General features: G+C 38.4%; 1 protein-coding gene and 1 non-coding gene across 3 annotated transcripts in view; one reads left to right on the top strand and one right to left on the bottom strand.

Annotated features, from left to right (window-relative positions):
- LOC121515909 (dedicator of cytokinesis protein 2-like) overlaps positions 1-25458 on the top strand; it is a 247197-nt gene that overhangs the window by 67003 nt on the left and 154736 nt on the right. For both annotated transcript variants that reach the window (XM_041796853.1, XM_041796854.1), the window contains 10 exons: positions 2067-2142; positions 2267-2343; positions 6000-6250; positions 6578-6676; positions 6965-7037; positions 7330-7433; positions 9690-9891; positions 20434-20531; positions 20627-20716; positions 20913-21013. In XM_041796853.1, the coding sequence (XP_041652787.1) occupies positions 2067-2142; positions 2267-2343; positions 6000-6250; positions 6578-6676; positions 6965-7037; positions 7330-7433; positions 9690-9891; positions 20434-20531; positions 20627-20716; positions 20913-21013 (1171 nt within the window). The remainder of the gene's footprint in view (positions 1-2066; positions 2143-2266; positions 2344-5999; positions 6251-6577; positions 6677-6964; positions 7038-7329; positions 7434-9689; positions 9892-20433; positions 20532-20626; positions 20717-20912; positions 21014-25458) is intronic.
- On the bottom strand, positions 8622-8812 carry LOC121516875. The gene has a single exon (XR_005992518.1). It is a non-coding gene; the product is annotated as a U2 spliceosomal RNA (small nuclear RNA).

Genomic DNA, 25458 nt, shown 5'->3' with positions numbered 1-25458 from the left:
ATATTTCAGTTTATTTATTTTTGATTAATTTGGCAAAATTGTAAAATTCTGTTTTCATTTTGCCATGGTGTGGTACTGAGTGTAGATTAATGAGAATAAAAAAAACATTTTTTTTTTTTTAATTTATTTTTTTTTTTACTGTAGCATCAGGCTGTAACATAAAATTTTAAAAAAGTGAAGGGGATCTGAATACACTCTGAATACACTGTATGTCCACTTTGGGCTGCCATACATCATGGAATTTTAGCTACATTTTTTTCCAAGACACAGACTTGTGACCCACTGAAAGCAGCTCCATAACCCTCTTTTGGGTCTCAACCCACCACTCATGAACCACTGGCTAAGATAAAGATGCGCCTTCATAATATAGTGAAGTACAGCGTCTGTTTTTTGATAAAACATGGAGTAATTAGTTCCTTTTTGTGCTACTAATAGAAGCAAATCAGCAGGTAAGTTTTATGCCACTGACTGACATCTTGGACCTCCTTGTTTCTACTTTTAATAATATATTTGTTTCCAAAAGTAATAGATACTTATGAAAATGTAGTGAAGTACAATACTCCCACTAAAATATACCTAAGCAAGAGTTAAATTACTGATTGCAAAAACTACTCATAAAAGTACAAGAACACAAAAAACTGCTCAATCCGAGTAATGTGAGTTACTGAAATTAGTTACTTTTTTTTAACCTGGCTAATTTTAAAAGGAATGTCAAAGATAAAGGACACTGAAAGTCCAGAGAGAGTTTTAACCACATTTCATGTAGAGAAAAATGTTTTATAACCCTGTAGTTGCCACCAGAACACTGCAAACGTTAGCATAAGACGACTCATTCTAAACATTTGCATGTGATAGTCATGAAAATTGAAAAAGCATGTGATAATTCATGATATTGACTTTTGTCTGGAACACTATTCACTATTATTTAAGCCTGAGGTAACTCTCACTAGCCTGACACACCAGATGGATTTTTTTCACACATCCATCTGGAAAAGCTTGATTAGGAAACATTTGAGAAAAGGCAGACGCTTTGAAAAAACTCAGCATGTGATTGGGTGAACCTTCTGTCTGTTACATCTCTACGGGCCAATCAGAGCAACAAAACACGTGACGTAGCCTCTATTGAGTTGCGCGTGCGCAGCTACTGAGAAATAACGCGAAACATGGTGACTATAGACATGTAAGTACTCGACTTTTGTCGTTTTTGAAAAGAAAACAACTCACTGCTGTTCTTTGTTCTTCTTTTAATGAAGAAATGTCATCAAGTTCTGATAAAACTGGCATTTTAGCAACATCCACACTAATCTCTTCCTCCATAACTGCACCAGTTCTTGCTGCTGCTTGTTTACGTCACGACTCTGCTGCGCCTGAAAGTACTGCCCCTCGTCGCCAATTTGTCCTGTCACTGTCTAACTGGGCCCAAACGGTTCAGACGGGAGCTTTGCAAGATGGATTCGGCAGTGAGAAACAAGTAAACGGGCATATCCATCTGCTTTGCAAGGTTTAGCTCTCATTGGATGTTTTGCACATACACAGTAACATTAGCTATGTAGCTCTATCTTAAAACTTCACTTTAAGATGCGCTATATGACATGATACGACTCACAGAATATAACATGGTAACAGCATTTGAGCTGTCCACCCTGGGTGTGTTTTCCAAAGAAGCATGGATGCCAGGGGAATTTGGTGTGTTAAGCCAAAATTCATGGCTTTAATTACCTCTTAAGTCATTCTTTTTACTGTTCTCCAAGGTTAAAGTAATCCTGTCTGATTTATCAGCCACAGCTGCACTACAGGCATTTTATCTTAACACCTGGGAGCTGCAACCAGTGCGATCTTTTACACAGAAAAAAACTTTAATATGCAAATATGCTGCCTTTCACTGGCCCAAAACACTTGCCTTTATCCATAGGGTAACTTATAAAACAGCAAGGTGTGTGAAGACCTTGTTGACAGTACTTTTAGATAAAAAGGAGCTTTATACAAAACATTAACAGATGCTGTCATTGTTCTGGAGTTTTCTCTGATTTTTCAATCACATGATTATTTTTGTCTTTTTTTGGCAGTGATGGACATCAGTGATATAATCAAAGGGAAGATGGAATGTGATGAGGAGAAGCAGTTTTTCATCCCCTTCTTCCCGTATGTGCTATTTTTGTCTTTATTCTCCTTCCTCGTCTCTGTCTCTTCTCATCTTCTTATTTTGTGGTTAAATGTCTTCTGTGTGCATTTAAAAGAGTGTTTATATGTGGTTGTTTGGCTCCAGGGTAGTTGCTGAGAATGACTTTCTCCACAACTTGCTGAACAAAGTGACAGCATCACGGGGGGACAGTGGTGGCCAAGGTACGGTTCCATGCTTACAGGCTTTCCTTTATGTTTCCCAGTGTGTGAGCCATTTGGCTGCTCTGCCTAAGCTAGCTGTCCTGCATAGCTCACTGCATAGCTCCCTCTGGACTGTGTGCGATGCAGCCATTTGTGGGCAGACTAAATGGCCATTTCTCACTGTATCTGTGCCTCCTCTCTCTGCACTGTTGGTTAGACTAAAGACATTACGCTGATGGATAGCATGTACCCTTGAGTCGATGTTTTCATATTACTTACCCTCTATTTTTCCTCCTCAGCCTGCGCTCTGACTGCCCACTACCTCATGTTAATGGCTATCTTTGCTATCCTCTGTGTGGATGACTCTCTCTGATTCTGTATATAGTAACACCTTATGTCAGACTGCACTGTCATATCTCTCTGTTTATCTGTTCTTTCTGCTCCTGAAAGCCCAAAGCATAACCTAGATATGAAAGGAGCACCCAGTCTAGCAGATATGGGTGAAGCACTTCAGGCACAAAATATTTGTTCTTAACATTACTCACCTCTAATCACACACATACAGAAACATTGCATATATGCAGTATAGAGGCATGCGAACAGCCTTTAAAATGTTGATTTAATCAACATTTCTTTCAAAAAATGACTTGTTTCCATTTTTTATTTTCCATCAATTCCTTTTCACATTTCCTCAACAGCTGTAAGAGCTTGTGTTCCTCCAGACAACTTATCCACCCATACTGATTATACATTCGCCCTTCCTTTGTGTATTTCTTTGCCTATTCTTACACCTTCTACCTTAGATGGACAAAATTTAAAGCATTGATAACAGTGAACGCTGCACTCACAGCTGATGTTTTTACCTCTGTGATTCACCTTGGAGCTCTTAAACAATATGGCCCCCTTAGATAAACAATCAATTCTTCAAAGTGGTGTTCTCACTTCAAGTACATTCTCAGGCTGTGTATTTCAGGCTTTTTGCAGACATAAAAAATGCTTAAAATGTTTTATATGCAGTGAAAGTACTGAGCCTTGAAATTCTGTATGCATTCATTTGGCTTTTAAAGGAATTTACTTACCTGCAGAGAAAATTGCAGTCTCCTCTCTGGAAACCTCCTCTCTAATTTAAAAAAGCCTGGAACAGCATATGTTTTTCTGAGTAAATGTTCTTCAATCTGTCTTATTTTGTTAACAAAGTTTTCAAAAGTACCTTGTGATCTACAAGTTGTTTTGTGTAAATAACTTCATTTAATCCAAGAGAATATTGTCTCTTGAAAGCCTGGGTTATTTTACCATAGTTTAGACAAAATCCTATAATTAGCAACCATTAAATCAGGGATAAATCAGGAACTATCTGTTTAGAAATATCAAATATCTGATAGTTGTGGTAATAGACATCCTTGAATTACTGTAAATTCTCCAATAAAGGTTGTGGTCTTAATGTACAAAAGGCAAAGGATACCAGGCCTTTATAAGAAGGCTATTTATTTGGAGTAGGCTTTTATTTCAAATTCTTACTGAGAAGTAGAATTACTCATATTTGTATTCTCATAATGAAGAATAATTGTTCATGTTTTAGAACAAAGAAAATATTATGTAAATGTAACTTCAACAGTAATAACCTGAAATAAATATTTTAAAATTTAGGTTATTATTAACCTTGCAAAGCAGATGGATACACCCATTTCTGTGTTTCTCACTAGGGAATCCATCTTGCAAAGCTCTCGTCTGAACCACTTGGGTCCAGTTAGACAGTGACAGGACCAATCAGCGATGAGGGGCAGTACTTATACTTTCGGGCGCAGCAGAGTCGTGACGTGTGCAAGCAGCAACAAGAGGCCGGTACAGTTATGGCAGAAGACGTTAGCGTGGATGCTGCTAAAGCATAAGTTTTATCAGAACTTGACGACATTTCTTTGTTAAAAGAAGAACAAAGAACAGCAGTGAGTTGTTTTCTTTTCAAAAACGACAAAGTCGTGCACTGACATGTTACTGTCACCATGGTTCGCGTTATGCAGTTCTGTATGGAGTTTACTCCTTTGGTGGGGGGCAGCTTGGTAGCGGCTACATCACGTGTTTTGTTGCTCTGATTGGCCCCTAAAGATGTGACAAACAGAGCGTTCATCCAACCACACTCCGAGTTTTTTTGTTTTGAAGGCTCTTCCCTTTCCTTAACACTGTCTATGAGTGATTTGTGTTTCACACATCCATCTGGCGTGTCAGGTTAGGTTATAATACAGTGCTCAGAAAAATAAAGGGAACGCTTAAATAACACATCTCAGATCTTGGTGAATTAAATATTACACCTGAAAGTCTTTATTTATTACATGGTGGAATGTAGTGAGAACAAAATAACATAAGAAGGATCAATGGAAACCAAAAACATTAACCCATGGAGGACTGGATTCAGAATCACGCTCAGAATAAAAGTGGAAAAATCAAATTTCGCGCGGATCCAACTTCTGTTAAATTCCTCATGACAACTCAAAATGAGGCTCAGTAGTGTGTTTGGCCTCCACATATGCACTCCCGATAATGTCTGGACATGCTTCTGATGAGACAGTGGATGGTCTCTCTCTATGACACTCTGGTTCAAACCACAAATAATGTGAGGAAGAACTAGCATTTAACAGTCCATCAGTTGATGAAGCGATCTGTTTATCTCGGTCTTCCTTTCATGATCAAACTGTCTCTACCGTCACGTACTTGCTCTGTCTATCTAATGGTAGACTCTCCTGTGTGCATTGCACTGCATCCTCTTTGTTTTTTTAGGTTTGATTCGAGCTCTGAACAAAGGATGTGATCGCCAAGTAGCATCACATGGGATGATCTATACAGTCAAGTCAAGAAAGGCTGTGCTGTTTGAAACAGACTCTTGCCTGAAAGCAGTGAAAGCCGCACTGTTTCAAATAAAAACACACGGGAATCCGCATGTCATCCTTTATAATATCCCAGCCTGTAAAGGGGGGCCGGCCCTTATTTGTTGGTGTTGACCAAGACCCCCAATCTTTATTAGAGGAAATACGATAAATTTTATCCTTTACCTACTTGATATATTTTTAACTTCTGGATTAATTCATACATTATACTCAATTACATTCTCAAATCACAGTCCCTGTAAAGCAAAAAATAAATGAATCCCTAAACACATGAGATATGTTTGAATGAAATTTATGTAAAAGAAGTTGGCGATGGCTGTGTCTCTTAAAGCAGAAGCCGTGTCTGATGGGGACTTCCACTAAATTCTTTGCTTCTAATGATGAAGATCATCTTTCTCTTATGTGGGCGTGGCTTCAGCGCATTAATCCGGCACACTCACAGCATTCGAAGGCAGATTTCACTGCCTCATTTGTCATGGTTTTGGAATGTAATTTTATATACTTAGAGATGTTTTTCATGATTGAAATTTGGCCTGGTGGTTAATTACACAACCATCTGTCATACAATAAACTTAATATGCATTTTTTATTGCTTTACATAGACTTTAAAGATAGATACAAATCCACAAGACTACGCAACTTGCTTCTTTTATCAGCCTAAATGCTTTTTTAGAGGCTTATGGAGCATGCCTATTTTTAAATAACACATTTTCACAACTAAATATCTTTCATTGCAATTAAAAAGTTTGTATTTTTCCAATTATTTCTCCCTCTTTCTGTACTTCAACCTCTTTCCAGGTCTGTGGGTAACCATGAAAGCTTTGGTGGGAGACATTGTTCAGATCAGGAAGGAGTACCCTCACCTGGTGGACCGCAGCACCGTGGTCGCACGCAAGCTGGGCTTCCCAGAGATCATTATGCCTGGAGATGTTCGCAATGATATCTATCTCACTCTCCAGGCTGGCGACTTTGACAAATACAACAAGACAACTCAAAAAAATGTGGAAGTCATCATGTGGGTCTGTGATGAGGAAGGCAAGGTCATACAGGTGAGAAGTACGAAGAGCATGAAAGGTGAGTGATAGGAAACAGGGACTAGTATGTCGGTATATAGGTGTGACATATTTGAGTGTAGTGTGTATCTGTGTGTGTATCGACCATATGTGCAGTGTTTGAGTGATAGATATGATTTGGGACAGTGAGCAAGCATGAAATGATCTGGAGCTTACTCATCCTCTCACGGTCAGGGCCACAAGTATGTGGCTTTTCCCAGAGTGAGAATCTATTGCAGGCATACGTGGAAGCTCCTACACACACAAATATGCACACAAAATCCTTCGGCTGACTATGACACATTTCCCCCTCATCTTTCCTAGAACTCCATCTGTCTTGGCGCAGGGGATAAAGCTGTAAGTGAGTACAGATCTGTCATCTACTACCAAATCAAACAGCCGCGCTGGATGGAGACAGTTAAGGTGTGTATGTGAGCGTGTGTGTGCATTGTTAAAAGCTGCAAAGCTAACAATTTCAATTCTGTTTTTTTTACATGGGCACATCTTTCAGTTTCCTAGAGGGTGTCTGGTGATTGTATAGGATTTGCATTTTCCCTTTCAACCACTTTAGGAAACTTTAAGCTTGAAACACTAAAGTTTTAAAGTTTAAATAAAGAAAAACTACTTAAAAATCCCACAATAGTTCTGGTACACCTTTAAAATTTAAAGATGTCTGTTGTTTCATATTCTATAATAGCATGTGTCCTTCAGGTGGCTGTCCCTCTGGAGGAAATGCACAGGATTCATCTACGCTTCATGTTCAGACACCGATCCTCCCAGGAGTGTGAGTATCAGCCTCTCGTCCTCTGCCTGTCTGCTTACTGAATGCATCCACATTCTTGAATCCTCTTCTCTGATCACCAGGCCATTATGTGACACTGAAAAGACCAAATGATTGGAAGCAATTTAGAAAATGACCCAGGGCCTCATTACTCACACTCAATTATACAAATCAGCAGACTTTCTCGCTCCGATGCCCGAATTCTAACCCTCCCCCCTACATTTCTATTCCCTTGATGTGTTTTTCCCCTGGCCCATCCTCTTTCTGTTTACAAATCCGTCTCCTTCATCTCCAGCCAAGGACAAGAGCGAGAAGAACTTTGCCATGGCCTTTGTGCGCCTGATGAAGGAGGATGGGACCGTTCTCCAAGATGGATTGCATGACCTCATTGTCTTTAAGGTCAGACACAAAAAAAACCTATTGCAGAAACTTTACATCACCAACAGGTTCAGTTTCTTCTCCATAGAAAAACAAATACAGTAAAGAGTTAAAAGTAATTTTTTACTCACTCAAAACCCGACTTATTTTGAATGGAGTGTGCAAATTTTCACCCAAACCATATCTTTAATGAGACTTGCATGCAGAAATATGCCATCATGTTATTAATGAACAGACCAACAAAGCAAAAAATGCAGATGATACCCTGAACATAATACAAGAGACAGTGAAACTTTAAATTTATTACAAAAGGAAATGGTGACTAAATCATTATCAGTTATCAGACATGATGACTCAGAATATAATTATTAAAACCTTTTCATCTTTATTCAACAGAACCTTTTTAACTTAATCTTGGATCCAAAACTTTTGGAGACACAAAGTAAACTTTCATTCCCTTTAATATTCCATCCATTTATTTATTTGAATCCTTGTTGTAGAGCACTTCTTTCTTGCCAAAATAATCCCTGCATTTGAGTGGCATTTCAAAAAAGATGATTGATGGTCTTGTCACAGTAAAGAGCCAATCCAAAATATGCTCTTCTATCAAACAGTGCCTTTTGTGTTCATAAAAAAGTCAGAGCTTTTATTTAAACTCTTGAGCTGCTAAAGCCAAACCATTTATGTCATGATTCTGTTTAGAAAAAAACACACACAAATTTAGTTCATACAGTAATAGTGAAAGAGTCCATGCAGACTTGATCATATAGCGGGTCTGAACTGGAGATTATGGCCACCCAGACAGGTTGACTGAAGCCAAATAGATTTCCTGCCAAACCAGTCAGGGCTAAGATTGAATCCTCTTATTGATTAAACGCCAAACGCAATGAAGATTAATTACTCATGATTCACTCAAAAGACCAAATGGATGGTCCCCCTGTGCCCTCTTTCTCGATTATCTCTTGTTATCCCTACGCCCCTCTTTATGTCAGTACCACTCGTGGCTTGAGTCCCTAACCTCATCTTTTCCACTCGCTCATTCTTACTTACTGGGCTGGCATTTGAGAGGGCAGGTTTATACAGGACTGAATAAATCCATGGCCTGAGACTGTGGAGTTATATCTTAGGGAATGTTTATTTAAGAATAACCGCTGAAACAGATCAGTTCAATTCAAAAATCTTTATTTGGCCCCAGGGGGCAATTAAAGGGAAGGCTGCACCACTCTCCGAGGTTACTGCAATACCAGGTCAATGCATGAAGTGGACAGAGCAAGCCCCTCTGCCATCTCCAGGGTTCAAAAATCTGTTTAATATACATTCCACGGTAGGGGTGTTATCAGATATAAAACTGCTAGAAGCAGATGCTTCACTTGATCTTAGCCAAAAGGTAGAGAAGCGTTAATTTCTCAGTGAAAATATGCTGAAAAATGAGGAAGACAAGACAACAACAAGCTAAACTGTGGTACTTTCAACTGCTTGAAAAAAAGAACTCATGCTGCTGCTAGTGGCATGCTGACACATGTTTGTGCTTGAATTGGCGGAAGAAGCATGAAAAAATTACTGTTTGAAGGAGAAAAATGCTTGTTTTATAAGAGGTAAATGGTACAAGTTATTTTAGAAGCATTCTTGTGTTTTGTGGTGTATTTTGTGGTTAATAAAATTAGTTTGATGAAAAACAAAATGCTTTGACTTTAAGTAAAGACAAAAATGTTAGGACTTATTGACTTAAACTGGACCAGAATGTTTTAAAATGTGTCAACTAAAAATAGACTTAAACTATAAAAGTTAAAAAATGATTAAAATGTGACTTAAAAATATTCATCTCAAGACTAAAATTTGAAATGACTACCAAAATGAACCCTGCACAGAAACAGAACATTCTCTTTTTCACTCTTACACCTGCTTTTTATCTTCTCAGCTGTTTGTAACAAATAATCCTTAACAGTTTATGTTTTTGTTTGTTTTGTTGTTTACAAACTGAAATTGGGTTTGGTAGACATACATCAGGCTCAGTGATCTCAGAATTTTTGCAGTGGAACTTGCAACTTCAGTCAGTGTTTGTCTTTTTTTCCCCTCTGTGCTGGTCTGATAAATCACTGCAATCTCCAATACCTCTCTGTCCTCTCCTCCTATTTTGACATTTTGACTATCAAAGGGAAAAATGTTGTCCCATGCCGCTATGAGACAAAGAAAACATCTCAGCCATCATGAGCATTTTAGATTCACTGCCGTACGTTATTTTTTTAAAAAATAACTCCCTAAAAACTGTTCTCTCAGGGTGACAGCAAGCGCATGGAAGATGTGAACTGCTACTTGTCATTGCCCTCTACCCGCCATCACCATGGTGACCCCCACAAGGTTGCAGGGCTGAGCCGCAGCTCCAGCAATATGTCAGGGAGTGGAGGAGGCCTGTCAATCAGCTCCAGAGACAGCTTCTGTATCTCAACCCTGGTCTGCTCCACCAAACTTACCCAGAACGGTAAGTAAATGTGCATTTTTCTATGTACAGTGTCCACAAAACCACTTTGTGGTGACATAAAGTTACCCCAAAGACTTGCAGTACAAAATACACTTATCCATTTAAACTTAAAAGCCTGTTTGAGACTGGGCACATGAAATGCACGTCTTGGCAGCATCATGGCTTGTTTTTATTTTGGCTTGCATGTTAACAGGTCAGGGCTTTAATGCTGTCCACATCATTAGAATACGAGGTATGGCTATTAAAGGTCACATATTATGCAAAATACACATTTTCAGGCTTTTCTAACAAAAATATGTGAATCAGAACCCCCCCCCCCACACACACACACACACACACACACACACCTCTTTCTCCACTTTTCAGAAAATGTGTGCTAAGACATTCTCAGAATTTCTGCTCATGATGTCATGTGGGGAGTTCGCACCATCCCCAGGTTCAGTTAGCCCTCCTTGCTTGGAAGAAAGTTCTGCCTTCCTCTCCTGATCCTCCTCTTAGCCAGCAGCTGAGAGGAGGATCAGGAGAGCCACATCCATTAAGTCACAACCATTTCCTGAGAGGGTCGGAGTCAGATAGCTCATTAACATTTAAAGCCACAGACACAGAAACAGCTTGTTTTGAGCAGGGCTAAAACACAGGGGTTTTTAGACATGCAAAAAATCCAATACTGGAGTGTTTTCCCAGTGACAAACTTCACAGGCATGTTTTGGGGACCTCTGAGAGCAATACAAACTTGCCTTGAAAGGTTAAAATATGTAACCTTTAAATAATGACACTGAGAATAAAACCATGTGGTTCACAGTCACACCCAGTGTTATATATTAAAGGTTGTAGGCCTGTAGTCAACCGAAGAAATGCTTGGTCATCCAAAATCGCACCCAGGCACCAATCATTCGATTGGTCATTCAGGTAAATTTTTTTTTTTTTTTTTTTTTTTTAATCACCTCATCGGGGATCAGTTTAAACCATACAGGTTCCTTCCTGCACCTGTTTGGTAGTCTAAATGATCCTAAAATTAGCATAAGCCTTTTGAAGCATTAATACATTGTTTTTTTTTTTTGTTTGTTTGTTTTTTTTTACGAGCATAAAGCAGACAGCATGCAGCGTTTATTTACGGAGGTGAGAGTGAACACTTTAAGGAGATTGTAAAAGGAGATGATACTACGCAGCCTATTTGCTGGGAGTTGATGCTGTGAGGGAGGGCAGAGCAGAGACACTCAGCAGCGCCACTTCAATACAAACAGCCTTTCTTATCAAGTGGAAGCTGTCAGCTCTAAAAGGCTGAGTATTCAAGCACAACTGCTGTAAGTTTCCAGTAAGTGACATCTTTAGTTCACTGCTAGCTACTGATTGAAGTTAACCTGTTTTTGCTAAGGCATAGGAAAATGATTAGCTTAAACGTTTATCAAGGCATTTACCTAAAAGTTTTGGTGAAACCGAACAAAACACCAGCTGAATCTTTTGGTACATTAACTGAGGTGAATTGGGGAACTCTGTATTTCACATGCATGTCTGTTTGAATGGCACAGAAGATTTTGTCAAAGCAGGGACGATGTCCATGACGAACGTTTTGGGAAACCCATGCACATCAAAAACTTTTTAAAAACATATAACAAATTGAGCAAATCATCCAAACTGATCAATGACTCAGTATAAAAATAATAGCAGAATTGGTCCCCATTGATAAATCATAAATGATTTAACAAAATATCTTTATAATATGCCAGTTGAATATCGGATAAGAAAAGGAAACTGTTGTAACTTAAATAGTTCACACAATTTCCATAACAATTTTCCTGCCGTATATTTAGGATGGCAGTGCATCAAAATGAAGCATCGATATCTGGGTTGTAATTTGGTTCAGTAGGTATCGGGTGTGTCGGTACCAGATTTCGATACTTATCCCTAATTACAAACAGGTTGGAGAAAAACTGCAAGAAGAGACCACAACTGTGAAAAAATGTTTTCATTCTTCATTTCCTTATCAAGGCTATGTGCCATCTCACACTGAACTCTCTTAAAGCAGTTTCTTTCCCCGAAATGAATCACAGTGTTTGATCACCCTCTATATTTGCCTGATCTAGCACCGTGTGACTTTTTCCCTGGAATCAAATCTGTGCTCAAAGGAACATGTTTTGAGTCTGTGTCAGAAGTTAAGGAAAGAATGACAGAGGCTCTAAGTCGACTGTCTGAATATGACCTACTAGACTGCTTTGATCAGAGGAGGACCTGAATGCAGCAGGGTTTTATGTTCATTAAATGTTATTACAGCATTAGTCTTGTTTTTTAATAGCATACCATGTACGTTTGCAGTGTGTTTCTAGATGACCCTGATGAAGACTACAAGCTAAAATGTCTCCGACTAATTAAGTTTCTCTAAGTTTCTGCTTCTGCATCAGTGGAATAGGCTATGTAACAGAGAAGATAAACACAGTAGAAGGACACTTATGGTTTGTGCTTTTCTAAGTAAAAGTGGTTTAGCATTTATACGGTGAAACTCATCAGAATGCCTTTATTCTGAATTTTCTCTGGGTCAGTTATACAATACATAGAGTCAGTTGTAGGGAGATTTATTGTTGTAAACCGTATGAATGGCAGTGACAGCTGGGAGACGCCTGATATGAAGTCATGATAGATTCAGCTGGAGCTGACACATGCTGCAAACCTGCACCCAGTCTGAAACAGGCATTCTACATAAGCTTTTAGAGTTGTGTGAGGACAAAGGAAAAAATAATCATAAGGCTGTTTAAAATTAAACCTGACATGCTAAATAAAACACTCTTTCAACAGAGTTATAGAGCCAAGCCAAACCAATGAATCATTATTGGCAGTGAAATCAGACACAGACAAATCTACCAGATTGATTTTTCTGTTTATGTCTATAAGCACACTCAATGTTTGTACCTTTTTGGCAAAATGTTGAGAAAGAAAATCAATATCTCCCCTCAGAAAACCTAGAAAAGGGGAAGGAAAACATTTGTTATCTTTTTCTGACCTCATCAGTGATTTGTTTTTTAAATGTTATTTTTGTATAACAAAGTTACAGTAGTAACAACAAAAAAAGAACATGAGTTCTGGATTGCCTTGTCTCTAAAATGATTGTTACTGTGATTTGATAAGTAACTCAGTCCTTATGTCATTGTGATGTAAACATCGCCCATTTCTTCCATTTTTCTCGACATTGAGTCCTCAGTCTACAGCTCTGCTGTTCCATGGCAAATATCTCCTTGACAATTTTTAACCTTCTTCCTTCTTCTTGTGTTGGTGGGTCAGATTTATACCATATCCTTATGATGGCTTTCTACTGGCTGCTAACAGGATTTTCAATGAATATCTATCCTGTCTTAAAACAAAATCTCCTGTAATGATACCAAAGTAGAATACCCAACATGTCATAGGTATAACATAGCGCAGTTTTTTTTTTTTATAATTGATGGAAAACTTTCCCAAAACCCCACAATTCTTAAGGCTCGGTTATGCTTTCCGCGCAGACGGCCGCATAGACAAAAACTGATGTGGAATCATGATGCGGGAACGTCTGGTGCATTTAGACCTAGTGCCGGCTTCCTCTTCGTCATAAACTAGTATTCTCCAAAAAGCTAGGGGGCAGTGTCTTCAAGAATCATGCCTGTACTGTGTTTAATGCAAGTCATAGAGGAAGATTTGCTGTTTACATCATGGAGAACCACGAAAGAGGAGCTGCTGTGTTTACTGTTGTTGTTACAGCATAAAAGAGAGAGGAGAAGGTCCATACGGCCACTAATAAAGAGAGGAAGGACAAGGGGGAGTACAATATTCTTGTACAAGAGTTCTTCCACTATAGGAGGGACTTGCCAGTCTCCTCCAGGGTCACCACTTCTTCCATTTTTCTTTTTTGCTTTCACAAATCTCTCAGATTTTTCCATGACTTCCGACACCATTCTTCTTCTTTTCCTACTGTTTTTGATATTTCTATCCAGGAATTTTCGATCATCTGGCAGTCTCTGGGATCTTTTGAAGAAGAATCATACAGGTGTTTATATTTTCTGACTTCTGTCACCAAAAGCTCCTCAAAATCAGCCATTTTGATGTCTACCGCATCCGTGCCCAGTGTTGCCAGATACAGCTGATAGTTTCCAGCCCAAATTCTGTCCAAAAACCGCCAGAATGCACAAAAAACTGCCTAGTAATCAATATTTAGTGCTTTTTCTTTTGACGAAGGTACAAAACTCCATAAAAGTCCACTGACAGCTTAAGTACACCAAAAATAACTCCTATAACGACAAGCAACAACAGTCAACCATCACAACATACTGATTTCAGGTGCATGACCACCACCTGCATCTCTATTCCTCCAAAAACGGCAGATCTTACGAAGCTCAAAAACATAACAGAATTAATCTGTATATTTCATATCATCAATACAGCAACTGGTTAGGATTATACACACATTCCACTTTCAGAGAGATAAACAGACTTATCACAATTATTATAATTTACAGGTGACAGACATGATTGTATTAGTTCACCTTTAGATGCTGGAATTGCTCCTTTAACACACCGATGAAGAGCACAGAAACATCTGATCATAACAGCTGTCTACATCAGTGTATGTGGCAGTTGGGTGTGCAACACATTTAATGCATTTATTTACATGCATGTGGCTAATTCATAACTCCTCTCACCAGAATGTTTTGCTAGCTGTAATGTATAATACTGCAGTGTTCGACTTTTTGTTTACTTTATCAGGACTCCCACTCTTCCTATACAACAGGACATTTTCCAGCTTTGTATAAGCTTTTGCTAACTCAGTGCAGGCTACTGTGGGCCGTAGCCAATGCCAAAAACAACAAAATTTGCCGTCTTTATCGGTCTCTGAGAGTTTAGCTCTCTTGCAGACATGCACGCACACACATAAAAACACAAGAAACTGCACACAACTATCCCTCGCTTGTGCGCGCTCTCTCCCAATGACATCACGGCTTCTTCCATTGAACTCTACAGGATACTCAGAGTGACTGACAGGCTTCAGAAGCACTGCAGTAAGTTTGATACGTTCACTGGAATCAAGGAGAACTCACTTACTGTCATAGCTGTCATTTTACTTAACTAAACAAAACAATTAAGGATGTAGACCAGTCTGTTAAGATGCAGTTAAAAACCCGCCTAACTTAAGGAAAACCAGCCCAAATCATATCAACCCGCCCAAGCCCATTTTTACCCGCACAAATGGTCAGAAAACCACCCAATTGGGCGGAAAACTGCCCAATCTGGCAACGTTTTCCTATTTCTGTTTATACACAGCATATATCCTCCTCTCTCCATTAGGTGTTGATATAATGTAGATATTATTCTGAATTTCTTTGAATTATACCCACCTACACAGCAAATTTTGCAGTGTTAAATCAACACTTAAAGAGTTAAATTTAACACTGTGTCCAAGTGTATTTGGTCCTAACCAGAATTGGTGTTAAATTAACTCTTTCCACAGTGTTAAAATTTCAGAGTAAAATTAACTCAAAATTGAGTTAAAGAGGAACACTGGCTAACACTGTACAGTGTTAATAGAACTTAACACTACATGTTAATCAACTCTAAAGAGTGTTAAAATTACTCCCAGTTGTGTTGGTTATCTATTCTTCTGTAATAACAAATCAACTTTATGTCAGTGGTAATTCAACTCCCATAGTGTTAAATTTAACACCTATGCTGAGTTTATGTAGTTCTCCAATAGTGATACATCGTAGCATTTAAGTATTACTTTTCAACACATGAAGGTGTTTTTTAACACCTTAGTAAAATCATTCTTTTCTGTTGTGTTCCAGCAGATTGATTAATAGCATAATCAATAATTGCCTAAGTGTATTACTCAGACAGTTAAACAAGGCTGTTACACAGTTGTGACCTACGGTAAGCAATGAACACTTGCACTTTGCTGACTTATGCAGCTCCTGTTGCTTAACACATACACAACACTTTGCAGCCACAGGCAGGAAGTCACTTACTCAGTAAACAATTTCACTCATAGTGGAAAGTTTAAAAACTTACAAATCTTCAACAATCCACCAGAAACATGAACAAAGGACTTCAAGCAATGATTACTGTACAATAGGCATCATCTAAAAATATCCAAACACGATTTAAAACATCTAAAACACATATAAACATTCTGCATGAGGGCATCATGGGAAAATTATTCAAATTTTGAGATGAAAGTAGGTGGAGCTTATATCAGTTGACTCTCTGCAGTGTTGATGGGATCAACACTGTCAAACAACTCCAACACTGAAGACCACTTAGCTCAGGGTGGAGTTAAAATTACACTTAGGGAGTTAAATCAACCTAACTCTGAGAAATTAACACTCCAGTTTTTACTGTGTATTATGGTTCGAATGATTCCATTTTTATTTAGATATATGCTGTGTTTTATCTCTCTTTCACAAAAGTCTCTTAACTGCAAGAATCTAAAGAGGTCCTGGTTGTTTAACAAATATCTTTGGTTCAGCTCCTGGAAACTCATGAAAGTCTTTTCTTTAATTAGTGTATATAACGCTTACACCATTACACCATTTGGTATCCACTGTTTGGACCTTTGGTCTAAGGTGTTTAGGATAAAATGCCTGTCATTGACTATCCATCTAAGCAGTCTGAGCTCTTTCTCAAGTTTGTTTTTGTATATCCATTTAAACCATAATGCCAGAGTAAACCGAGTGACAGCAATTTAATTAGTTTTGATGTCTTCAGCAAGGCTTTGAATTTCCCTTCCTTGTACATATGTTTCTAAATTCTTCCATTTTGCTTCATAGTCCTCTGGATACCAATAAACTACTGTTTAATTTTTGCTGCATGGTGAAACTCCTTAAGGTTTGGCAGTGCCATACCTCCTGTGTGTTCCCATTTGTAATATTTTAAATTTAACTCTTGGCCTCTGTCCATTCCATATAAACCTTGAAATAACTTTGTCCTGATCCACTTTGATGTAACTTGCTCTATACAGTTTATCTATTCCTTTTGTTAAGATGACCCCAAGATATTTCATTTTTGTTAAATTCCAATTCAGGTTATGATTTGTTGTATAATTTTGGATGGGAGGTAATTTGATGTTAATATCTGTGTTTTAGCTAAATTCAGCCTGTATCCCGAATCAAAGCCAAACATCTCAAGTAGATCCATTCATACAGGGATGCATGTGTCTGGATCCTCTAAATAACAGATCACATCATCAGCAAAGAGCCCGATGATGTGTTCTTCATTATCAGTTGTTATCCTTTCAAGCCTCATTAATTATTTTTAGGTGTAGGGCTAAAAATAAAGAGTCAGGATTACGAAATCTGAGGGCTGAGGTTAGGGTGAGGGTAAAAAAGACCGCCAGCCTATTAACAGTGAGCCAACAGTATGTTAATTAGGTTAACCGTGCTAGAACAGTGTGTCTGTGTGTGGCTAAACCCATAGGTTAGTCAGCAAAGGATGGGGAACAATTTGTGTGTACATAGGTTTAATTGCTGGGGAACGTCGCCATTTTGTCCAACACACTCTGGCAAGCAGCCATACTGGCAAACACTCACACCAAAGTGCACATCTACATCTACAAACTCAAACACACACTTTCTATCTAGACAGCATGGTGCATCAGGCTCAGGTGCAGAGTAACAGCTGTTACTGAGGAAGCCAGTCCATCACTATAATGAATATCATCCTGCAGTATTAATCACCTGTACTATAGATACACACTTAGACACACAGACAGACACATACACTACATAGACACACACAAAGGCTGAAGGCTCGCAGGCACACAGTGTTGTTCGGGGCCATCCACCAGATGTGCAGCTTGGCTTGGTGAGTCAGAAATTATTGGACAGGGAAAGCAGTGAGCTTCAAGCGGGCAGCTCTACAGAGACATGCCAATCTGCCCCGTGTCAAACTGGAGCAGAATTAATGACAGACACTGTGGATGTGGATGTTCAGCTGGAAGTCTCTTTTAGCCGAGGAACAGGAACTTTATATGTGACAAACCATCCCCTGATAATTCACTGCAATATTTCTGCCTCTCCCTCAATGATTAACCTGAAAAACAAAAGAATTTATTTGAATATCAAATAAATAAAAAATGATTTCTATTTTATGAAACCTGATAAATGAACATTACATTTTTTACACAATTTTTGTACTTCCATGTCAGAAAATATTCTTCAGTCCTGCCAGTTTCCAATTACCAACAGACCCAAAAAAACCTACAACAATAATAACTGCTCGTGCTGCTTTGAGGGGGAGCTACCTCCCCTGGGTCTGGTGCCCCCTCTATTGTGCAAATCTTAGAACGACTGGGTCACAATGGTACCACCCACCCTTCGAACTGGGGAAGTGGCTGCTCCCCAAAAGATTCATCCTTTGAGTCCCCCTTCTCTCTTCCTTAACCGTATATTATGGGCAGTATACCTCTGCTCATGAAACTCACACATCACATAAAAACTTTTCCTCTCAATGCCAGAAAATAAAACTACCTGTCTTTCCCTCTTCCCCATTATTTCTCTTTTGCCTTCCTTCTCCAGCTCTCTTCCCTTCTTTGTCCTTTGTTATTTTTTTCTTCATTTCTTTTCCTCTCATCTCAATTGATAATTATCACCTCTCTGTTGGTACATGTTTTGTCTTTGTTTTGATGTCTGCATTCATTTAAAACTAATCTAGTTAACATCTCAGTACCCTGAATTTGTGTTCATTGTCCTTTAACACTTTATGTTCTTATGCTCTGTTTTGTCTTGTATAGCACTTATGTCACCTGTTTCGTTCCCACACTTTGCCTAATATATATTAAAAAAAAAAATGTATTCTCAAAGGAAAGGCCAAGAATGAAATTGTCACCTGACAAATGCTCCTAAGTTCTTAAGAAATAGTACCCTAGAATTTAATAATCAATTTACATTGCAAGAGATATGATAATATGTCACAACCTCTCTTTGACACTCATGATTTCATGTTTTTTTTTTCATTTCAAAGTTAATAATGTTAAACAGTTTCTGTGTTCTGAGTACTCAAACGTACTCATTTCAGACATTCATAGCCAGAAAGAACAAAAGTAAAAAGGTCTGCTCTGCTTTAGGGGCGAGGGATATGGAAAAAAAATCAGATCACTATTTTCTATGAATGGATCAAGATCTCAATTTTATCGCAATTCTTGTTCATGCTTTTCTTTTTCTGCTTTTTAAAGCCAATTCTAAGTAACTGTCCAAAAAAGAGAAAATTCTGATAAAACGTTTTAAATGCACAAATACTGAGTTTAAAACGAAACTCTATTGTTTATTATTTTCATCTGCAACAACCTGTCATTCAAAGCATGCAATATTTTAATATTTGACACCTTGGCACCACCAGGTAAGGGGGGGGGGGGTCTGTAGGTCTACTCCTCAAATATTTTAAGCACCAAACATTTTTATCTCCCTTTATTTGCTATAATAAAGTTATTATTTTGTTGTGGGTCCTTTTTTTAAATCTAGTTTTGTGTTCATCATCAGGTACATTTTTACACAGTGAGATATATAGTAAATTGTGGAATATAGGAACAAATTATACAACTGTAGCTTAATACAAGTAGCCTGTTCATAAGCAATATTATATGACAGAATTACATCACTTTTGTTTTTAGACCGGTAAGAATGATTAAATGAGCAAATCTAAGCATAACCCTGAAAATATTTCTGTGATACATGGTTGTGCAGTGAAGATGTAACCTTCTCTTATTGTAATATAATCTTGATTTTTATTCATAAAGGAGTTGGAAAATCATTACCCACGCCGATGAAATTGGCGGGGGGTTATGTAAAGGGTTCTGTATATTTGTTCGTTTCTTTGTTTGTTTCTTTGTTTGTATGTGTATAAGATAACTCGAGAACGGAAAGTCAGATCTTCACCAAACTTTCAGGGAATATTGGGATAGTGACAGGGAAGAATTGATTAGATTTTGGTGATGATCCATGCACCCGTTTGGTTTTTCTCAGACTTCGAAATTTTGAACACGATAGTAATCAATGGGAGTGTAAGTTCCTCGGTGGCGCTGCTTAGGCGTGGGTCTCAGACGGCCATTGTGGTTTATTAATGGACATGGAACAATGAAGCTAGTGTCACACACCTGCCTGATGCAGACTGAACAAGTGAAAGAGAGCTGCAGACTCTCGCAGCATGCATGTAAATAAATGCATTAAAATCAAGGATAATGCAGTCTTGAACATTTTTAAATAATGACCAAGCTCTGAATCTCCCTGAGAGTTTAGAAAAACATGAAGCAGATCCATATGAGAAAGCTAAAGCTCTTTTTTCAAGGAGGTAATCTTAAGTTTCAGTTTCATTTTCAGCCATGAATCCCCACTTTGATGGGAAGCAGAGGGGGTGAGTGAATGTAGATCTACTCAAGTAGAATACGATTCTCCAGATTCCTCACTGATACTATTTCTTCATGATCTAAGATTGTTCTTTTCAGCACCCCTGCTCTGGTTTAATTTCAAGCAAATCAATATGTGAATGCAAACCAGGTAACTGCATAATGCTCTCTGTATGCCTTGTCTTCAGTTGGCCTCCTGGGTCTGCTCAAGTGGAGGACTCGACCTGAACTCCTCAAAGAAAACCTGGAGAAACTGAAAATCATCGATGGAGAGGAGGTGGTGAAGGTCAGTAGCAAGAATACAAGTGTGTCCTTGCACAAGCGCATAGACTGATATGAGTGCACTCTAACAGGGCATCTCTTTTGTGTGTTTTTGTGCAGTTTCTGCAGGACACTCTGGATGCCTTGTTCAACATCATGATGGAGCACTCTCAGACTGATGACTACGACATCCTTGTGTTTGATGCCTTGGTGAGAGTGCCTGTGTGTGTGTGCACCTTCTCAACAAATGCTGCTGACAGGCTGGTCGTGTTTGTATCAACTGCCTGTCCATTTATTTCCAAATAAACATGTCCATCAGAAGGTTGTACATAACTATTCATCTGATGAGTGTCTGTTGCCATGTAAACAAGCTGCCATGTTTCTGTTTCCACCCTCTGGCTGACAGATATACATCATAGGTCTGATCGCTGACAGAAAGTTCCAGCACTTCAACACTGTGTTGGAGGCCTACATCAAGCAGCATTTCAGTGCTACTCTGGCATACAAGTAGGTCACTCTCTGGATCACAGCCCACTCCCACTCATTCTGTTCTATAACACTATGTCAGAGTTTCCTGATTGACAGGAAGCAGTGCTGCTATCACTGTAAATGTGTTGTATCAAAGTTTAATGATGACAAAGTTACTTTATCTTTTTTCATCAAAACATGGACTGTGAATCTGACAGACAGGTGCACATAAGTTGATGGTATCAATTTTTAGACAGCAAACAGTCTAAGAACACAAATGCAATTATTTGAATGAAGCAGAAAGGAAGATGATAAAATGTAAGGAGATTAAAAATAATTATTTTTGTTTTTCACTGAACTGGAAAACATTCATTTTCTTTGTTCTTTTTCTTAAGCACCCTGTTTTCACCAATGTCTTAACCCTCAAGAGATCCTTTAAAATTCAACTTAACCCCTTAAAGCCTGAAAACACAAATAATAGCCAGAAAAGTCTAATTTCTTGAACTGAGTAGTTCATTTAAATTTCTACTGAAATTAAAAAAAATCCAAATTTCCATAAAATTTTACAATTGTATTTTAAGTATCTCATTTTATTCATTAGGTGTTTTTGGTAGCTGATAATCCACTTGAGGGCATTTTTTTATCATTTATCAGATTGTATTCAGAAGTTTTTTTGAATAATTTATTGAGCATAATTATTAGATAGAGGTATCATAAAAGTATGTATCAAATATGCAACAACAGGTATTAAGGGGTTAATTTGTTCCTTTGGGCAGAAATCAGTTACCCACCCCTCCCCAAAACTGCTGTAAAAATATGATAACTTAATATTTTTACCTCCGCCAAGGAGGTTATGTGATCGGCAGGGTTTGTTAGTTTGTTTGTTTGTTAGCAACATAATTTAAAAAGTTGTGGAAGGATTTTCAACAAATGCCGTGGTGGGGGGCACATGGGAACAGATCCAGGAATTTTTTTAGAGGATTCTTCACTATTGGGAGATAGGGTAACCTTGCAAAGCAGATGGATATGCCCGTTTCCTTTTTTTTTCACTGGTGAATTCTTCTTGCAAAGTTCCCATCTGAACTGTTTGGGGCCGGTTAGAAAGTGACAGGACCAATCAGCGATGAGGGGCAGTCCTTTCAGGCGCAGCAGAGTCATGACTTAAACAAGCAGCAGCAAGAGCTGGTGCAGTTATGGAGGAAGAGATTAGCGTGAATGCTGCTAAAGCGCCAGTTTTATCAGAACTTGCCAACATTTCTTTGTTAAAAGAAGAACAAAGAACAGCAGTGAGATGTTTTCTTTTCAAAAACGACAAAAGTCGAGTACTTACATGTCTATAGTCGCCATGTTTCACGTTATTCCTCAGTAGCTGTGCACGCGCAGCTTGATAGCGGCTACGTCACGTGTTTTGTTGCTCTGATTGCCCTGTAGAGATGTGACAGAAGGTTCACCCAATCACACTCCAAGTTTTTTTTAAAGCCTCTGCCTTTTCTCAAATGTTTCCTATTGAAGCTTTCCCAGATGGACGTGTGAAACAAATCCATCTTGTGTGTCAGGTTAGAGATGGGGCTGATGGCAGAGGTCTGCGCTCTCCGAGTGCTTTTCTAGTTTTACACCTTAAACGAGTCAGTCTTGTAAAACGACTTCAGCCTGAAATATACATATCAAATAATAATTATAGTTTGGAAATTTTAACCCTTTAAAGGCCAGTATGGTTCCATAACCCAACTGTTTTTTTCATTGAAAAAAACCCCCAAAACTAAAATCATTTCCAAAAAATACATTTCAATTAGTATTTGCTTATTATTATTATCAGGTCGTGAGATGGGACAATGGTTGGCAGCAACACAGATTTTCATGCATTTTTATTTTTTTCTGTAGTGTCAGATTTTTAAAACAACTCACTGTTTGTTCCTTTGGGCAGAAATCAGGCACCTCCCAAAAATGCTGTAAAAATATGATAAATTAATATTTTTTTCCACATTGAAAAACCTTTTACTGTTGTAGCTTGTTTTTATTATTGAATAAACACAGAGTGTCTTGAGGCTGGACATGAAAGAGACACACACATGCAAACACACACCCATGCGCACACACCCACACACACACACACCCACACACACACATCTCAACCACACCTGCACACGCACACACCATCATTCAACATCAAAAGTGGTACAGACTAAAATTTCAGCAGCAAGGTACCCTTTTAAAAAACAGTAAAAATGTGAGATTTTCTTGCATGCTTAGAATGGGGGAAAAAGTAGTAGCATCTGGTTGACTAATATACAAATTAAAAACTGAAGGCCAGTAGTAAAAAATTAAATCTTAGCATCAAGGAATGCATTAGTTTAGGTGGAGATAAATGTGGTATCAAAAATGTCATTTTTAGTGGTTTTCAATGGGGCCGTTTTTGTCTGACAAATTTTTCATAACTTAGCCATTTGAGGCTAATTTAACGAATTAATTTAACTGTGTTAAAAAAAATGTGTTAAAAAATGAATATCCTCTGGCATATTTGAGCTTTATTCATTTAACACAGCCAAAATGGCATGAAAATGAAAAACAGAATGTATAGAAAATGGTCCTTGGAACATCTGAGGGTTAAGAAAGGGAAAGTCTCTTCATTGGGTCCACTAAAGGCTTCTTTACCTAAAATGCTCTGTATGTAAATTTCACCTCCAGGGGACCCTTAATCAAAACAGTAACAAAAGATGGTCAGTTCAGGTCTGTTTTTCATAATAAGACTGCACTCCTAATGTGTGTTCACTTAACAGTAAATCAAGGTTTTGTAAGATTAATTTCTCATGATAACAGAGAGAAGCTGTAGCCTTAATGATTAACGCTGTGAGCGACTCCAAAATGCTTTGTGAGAAGCATTAGCAGAATTAGCTACTCTATGTCTCTTTCTCTCCATTACAAGTAATCCAGGCTCTCTTCTCCAGTTTCAAAGTGTTTACGCATGCGCTGTTCGGCAAAGCATGATATGACGATGCAACAGCCTGCTATTGGTTATCACAGCCCAGTCTCAATATATTCTGGGTTGCAAACAGACATTTAGTTGCTAGTTGTGGGAACAATTACAAAATGGGCTATGAATGGATAAAAACGTTGGTCAATATCAAAGTTACTAGTGTAGATTTAAAGATCCCAGAAAGTCACCCAAGTTCCAGGCAAGCTGTGAAGGCATGGATAGCATCATATGAACAGCACAACGGAGGGCTTTCAAATGAAAAACAAGTAAGGGGATATGATTTTTGGTTTAAAAGTTATTTATCTTTGAATAAAAGGCGTCTCTTCCTGTTGTATACGACAACACCTGTCTCAGGAAGCAAACTAAAACATTAAAGTTGTCATTTTTTCATTAGAGAAGAACTAAACACAAAAGTTTCACCGGAGATGCATCTACTCTGGAATTTCAAAAAATGCCCTTGTCATGGAAAGGATACGCCATCTCATTTCTTCCTGCTGTCCCTTATCAGCCACAATGGATCTTTGGCCATAAAATCATTACCCTTAAAGGTAGACTTACCACGAACTACCTCAGTGTGAAATGATGGTACAATTTCATGTTAATAACCTTGTTTTAAGAAAAACATGCACATTTCAGCGAGCAGATCTACATTACCCACAATCCTGGCGTATCATAGCAACATCTCTGACATATTTTGTCCATCTGCTGCTATGCACAGTAAACAGTCGGGGGAAAAATGGATGGTAACTTTTAAGCTCTGTGGTGTTGACAAACGGCACCACATATGTCACTTAAAAGCAGATCAGCCAGTTCATTTTTTACCCCCCCCCCAAAAAAAAAAAACAAAAAACATTTGCAGTAGATGGTTTCAACCTGAAGAGGGCAGATGCTACGCAGATTTTAACACAAAATGTACAACTTAAAAACTTTGCACTGAAACGTCACGTTTTCATCTGAAAAAGTGGCCCGGGATTTAGTTATTCTCAAGTGTAGACGTTGCAGTGCAAACATTGCATATAATCTACCTTTAGAGCAGTGTTTCCCAACCATTTTTCCTTGGAGCCCCCCTTACATGTACTTAAGAAAAGCAGGGGGCCCCCAGGACCCAAGAGAGAAGAAAAAGTGACATCCTGACATCAAAAATCATCACTGATTTTAATTGCTTCACTTAAATGACCATACAAAAAGGCCTATGCATGTGTTTCTTCTCAAAAGATCTTTATATAAAATACTTAAAAACTGCTTTATCATGTTTAAGTAAAAATTTGCCAATCTAATTTTGGCAGCCTCAGATCAGACAAAGCCTCGCGCCCCCCCAAAGATCTTTGCTGCCCCCCCTGGGGGGTCCCGGACCCCAGGTTGGGAACCAATGCTTTAGAGCATGACTGGCTTTTAATGGTTTTAGTAGCTCATTGATGGTGTTCATCAGATTACAGCTGAGTGCCTGGTTGAGGTTTGACCTCAGGGATGAATAAGGTGAGAGCTGGACTTTATGTCAACAGATCTTAAA

This window comes from Cheilinus undulatus, linkage group 10 (assembly GCF_018320785.1).
Source record: "Cheilinus undulatus linkage group 10, ASM1832078v1, whole genome shotgun sequence".
NCBI classification, from domain to species: Eukaryota; Metazoa; Chordata; class Actinopteri; order Labriformes; family Labridae; genus Cheilinus; species Cheilinus undulatus.
The sequence above is the reverse complement of the archived record's forward strand: the minus strand, read 5'-3'. Positions and strand labels throughout refer to the sequence as shown.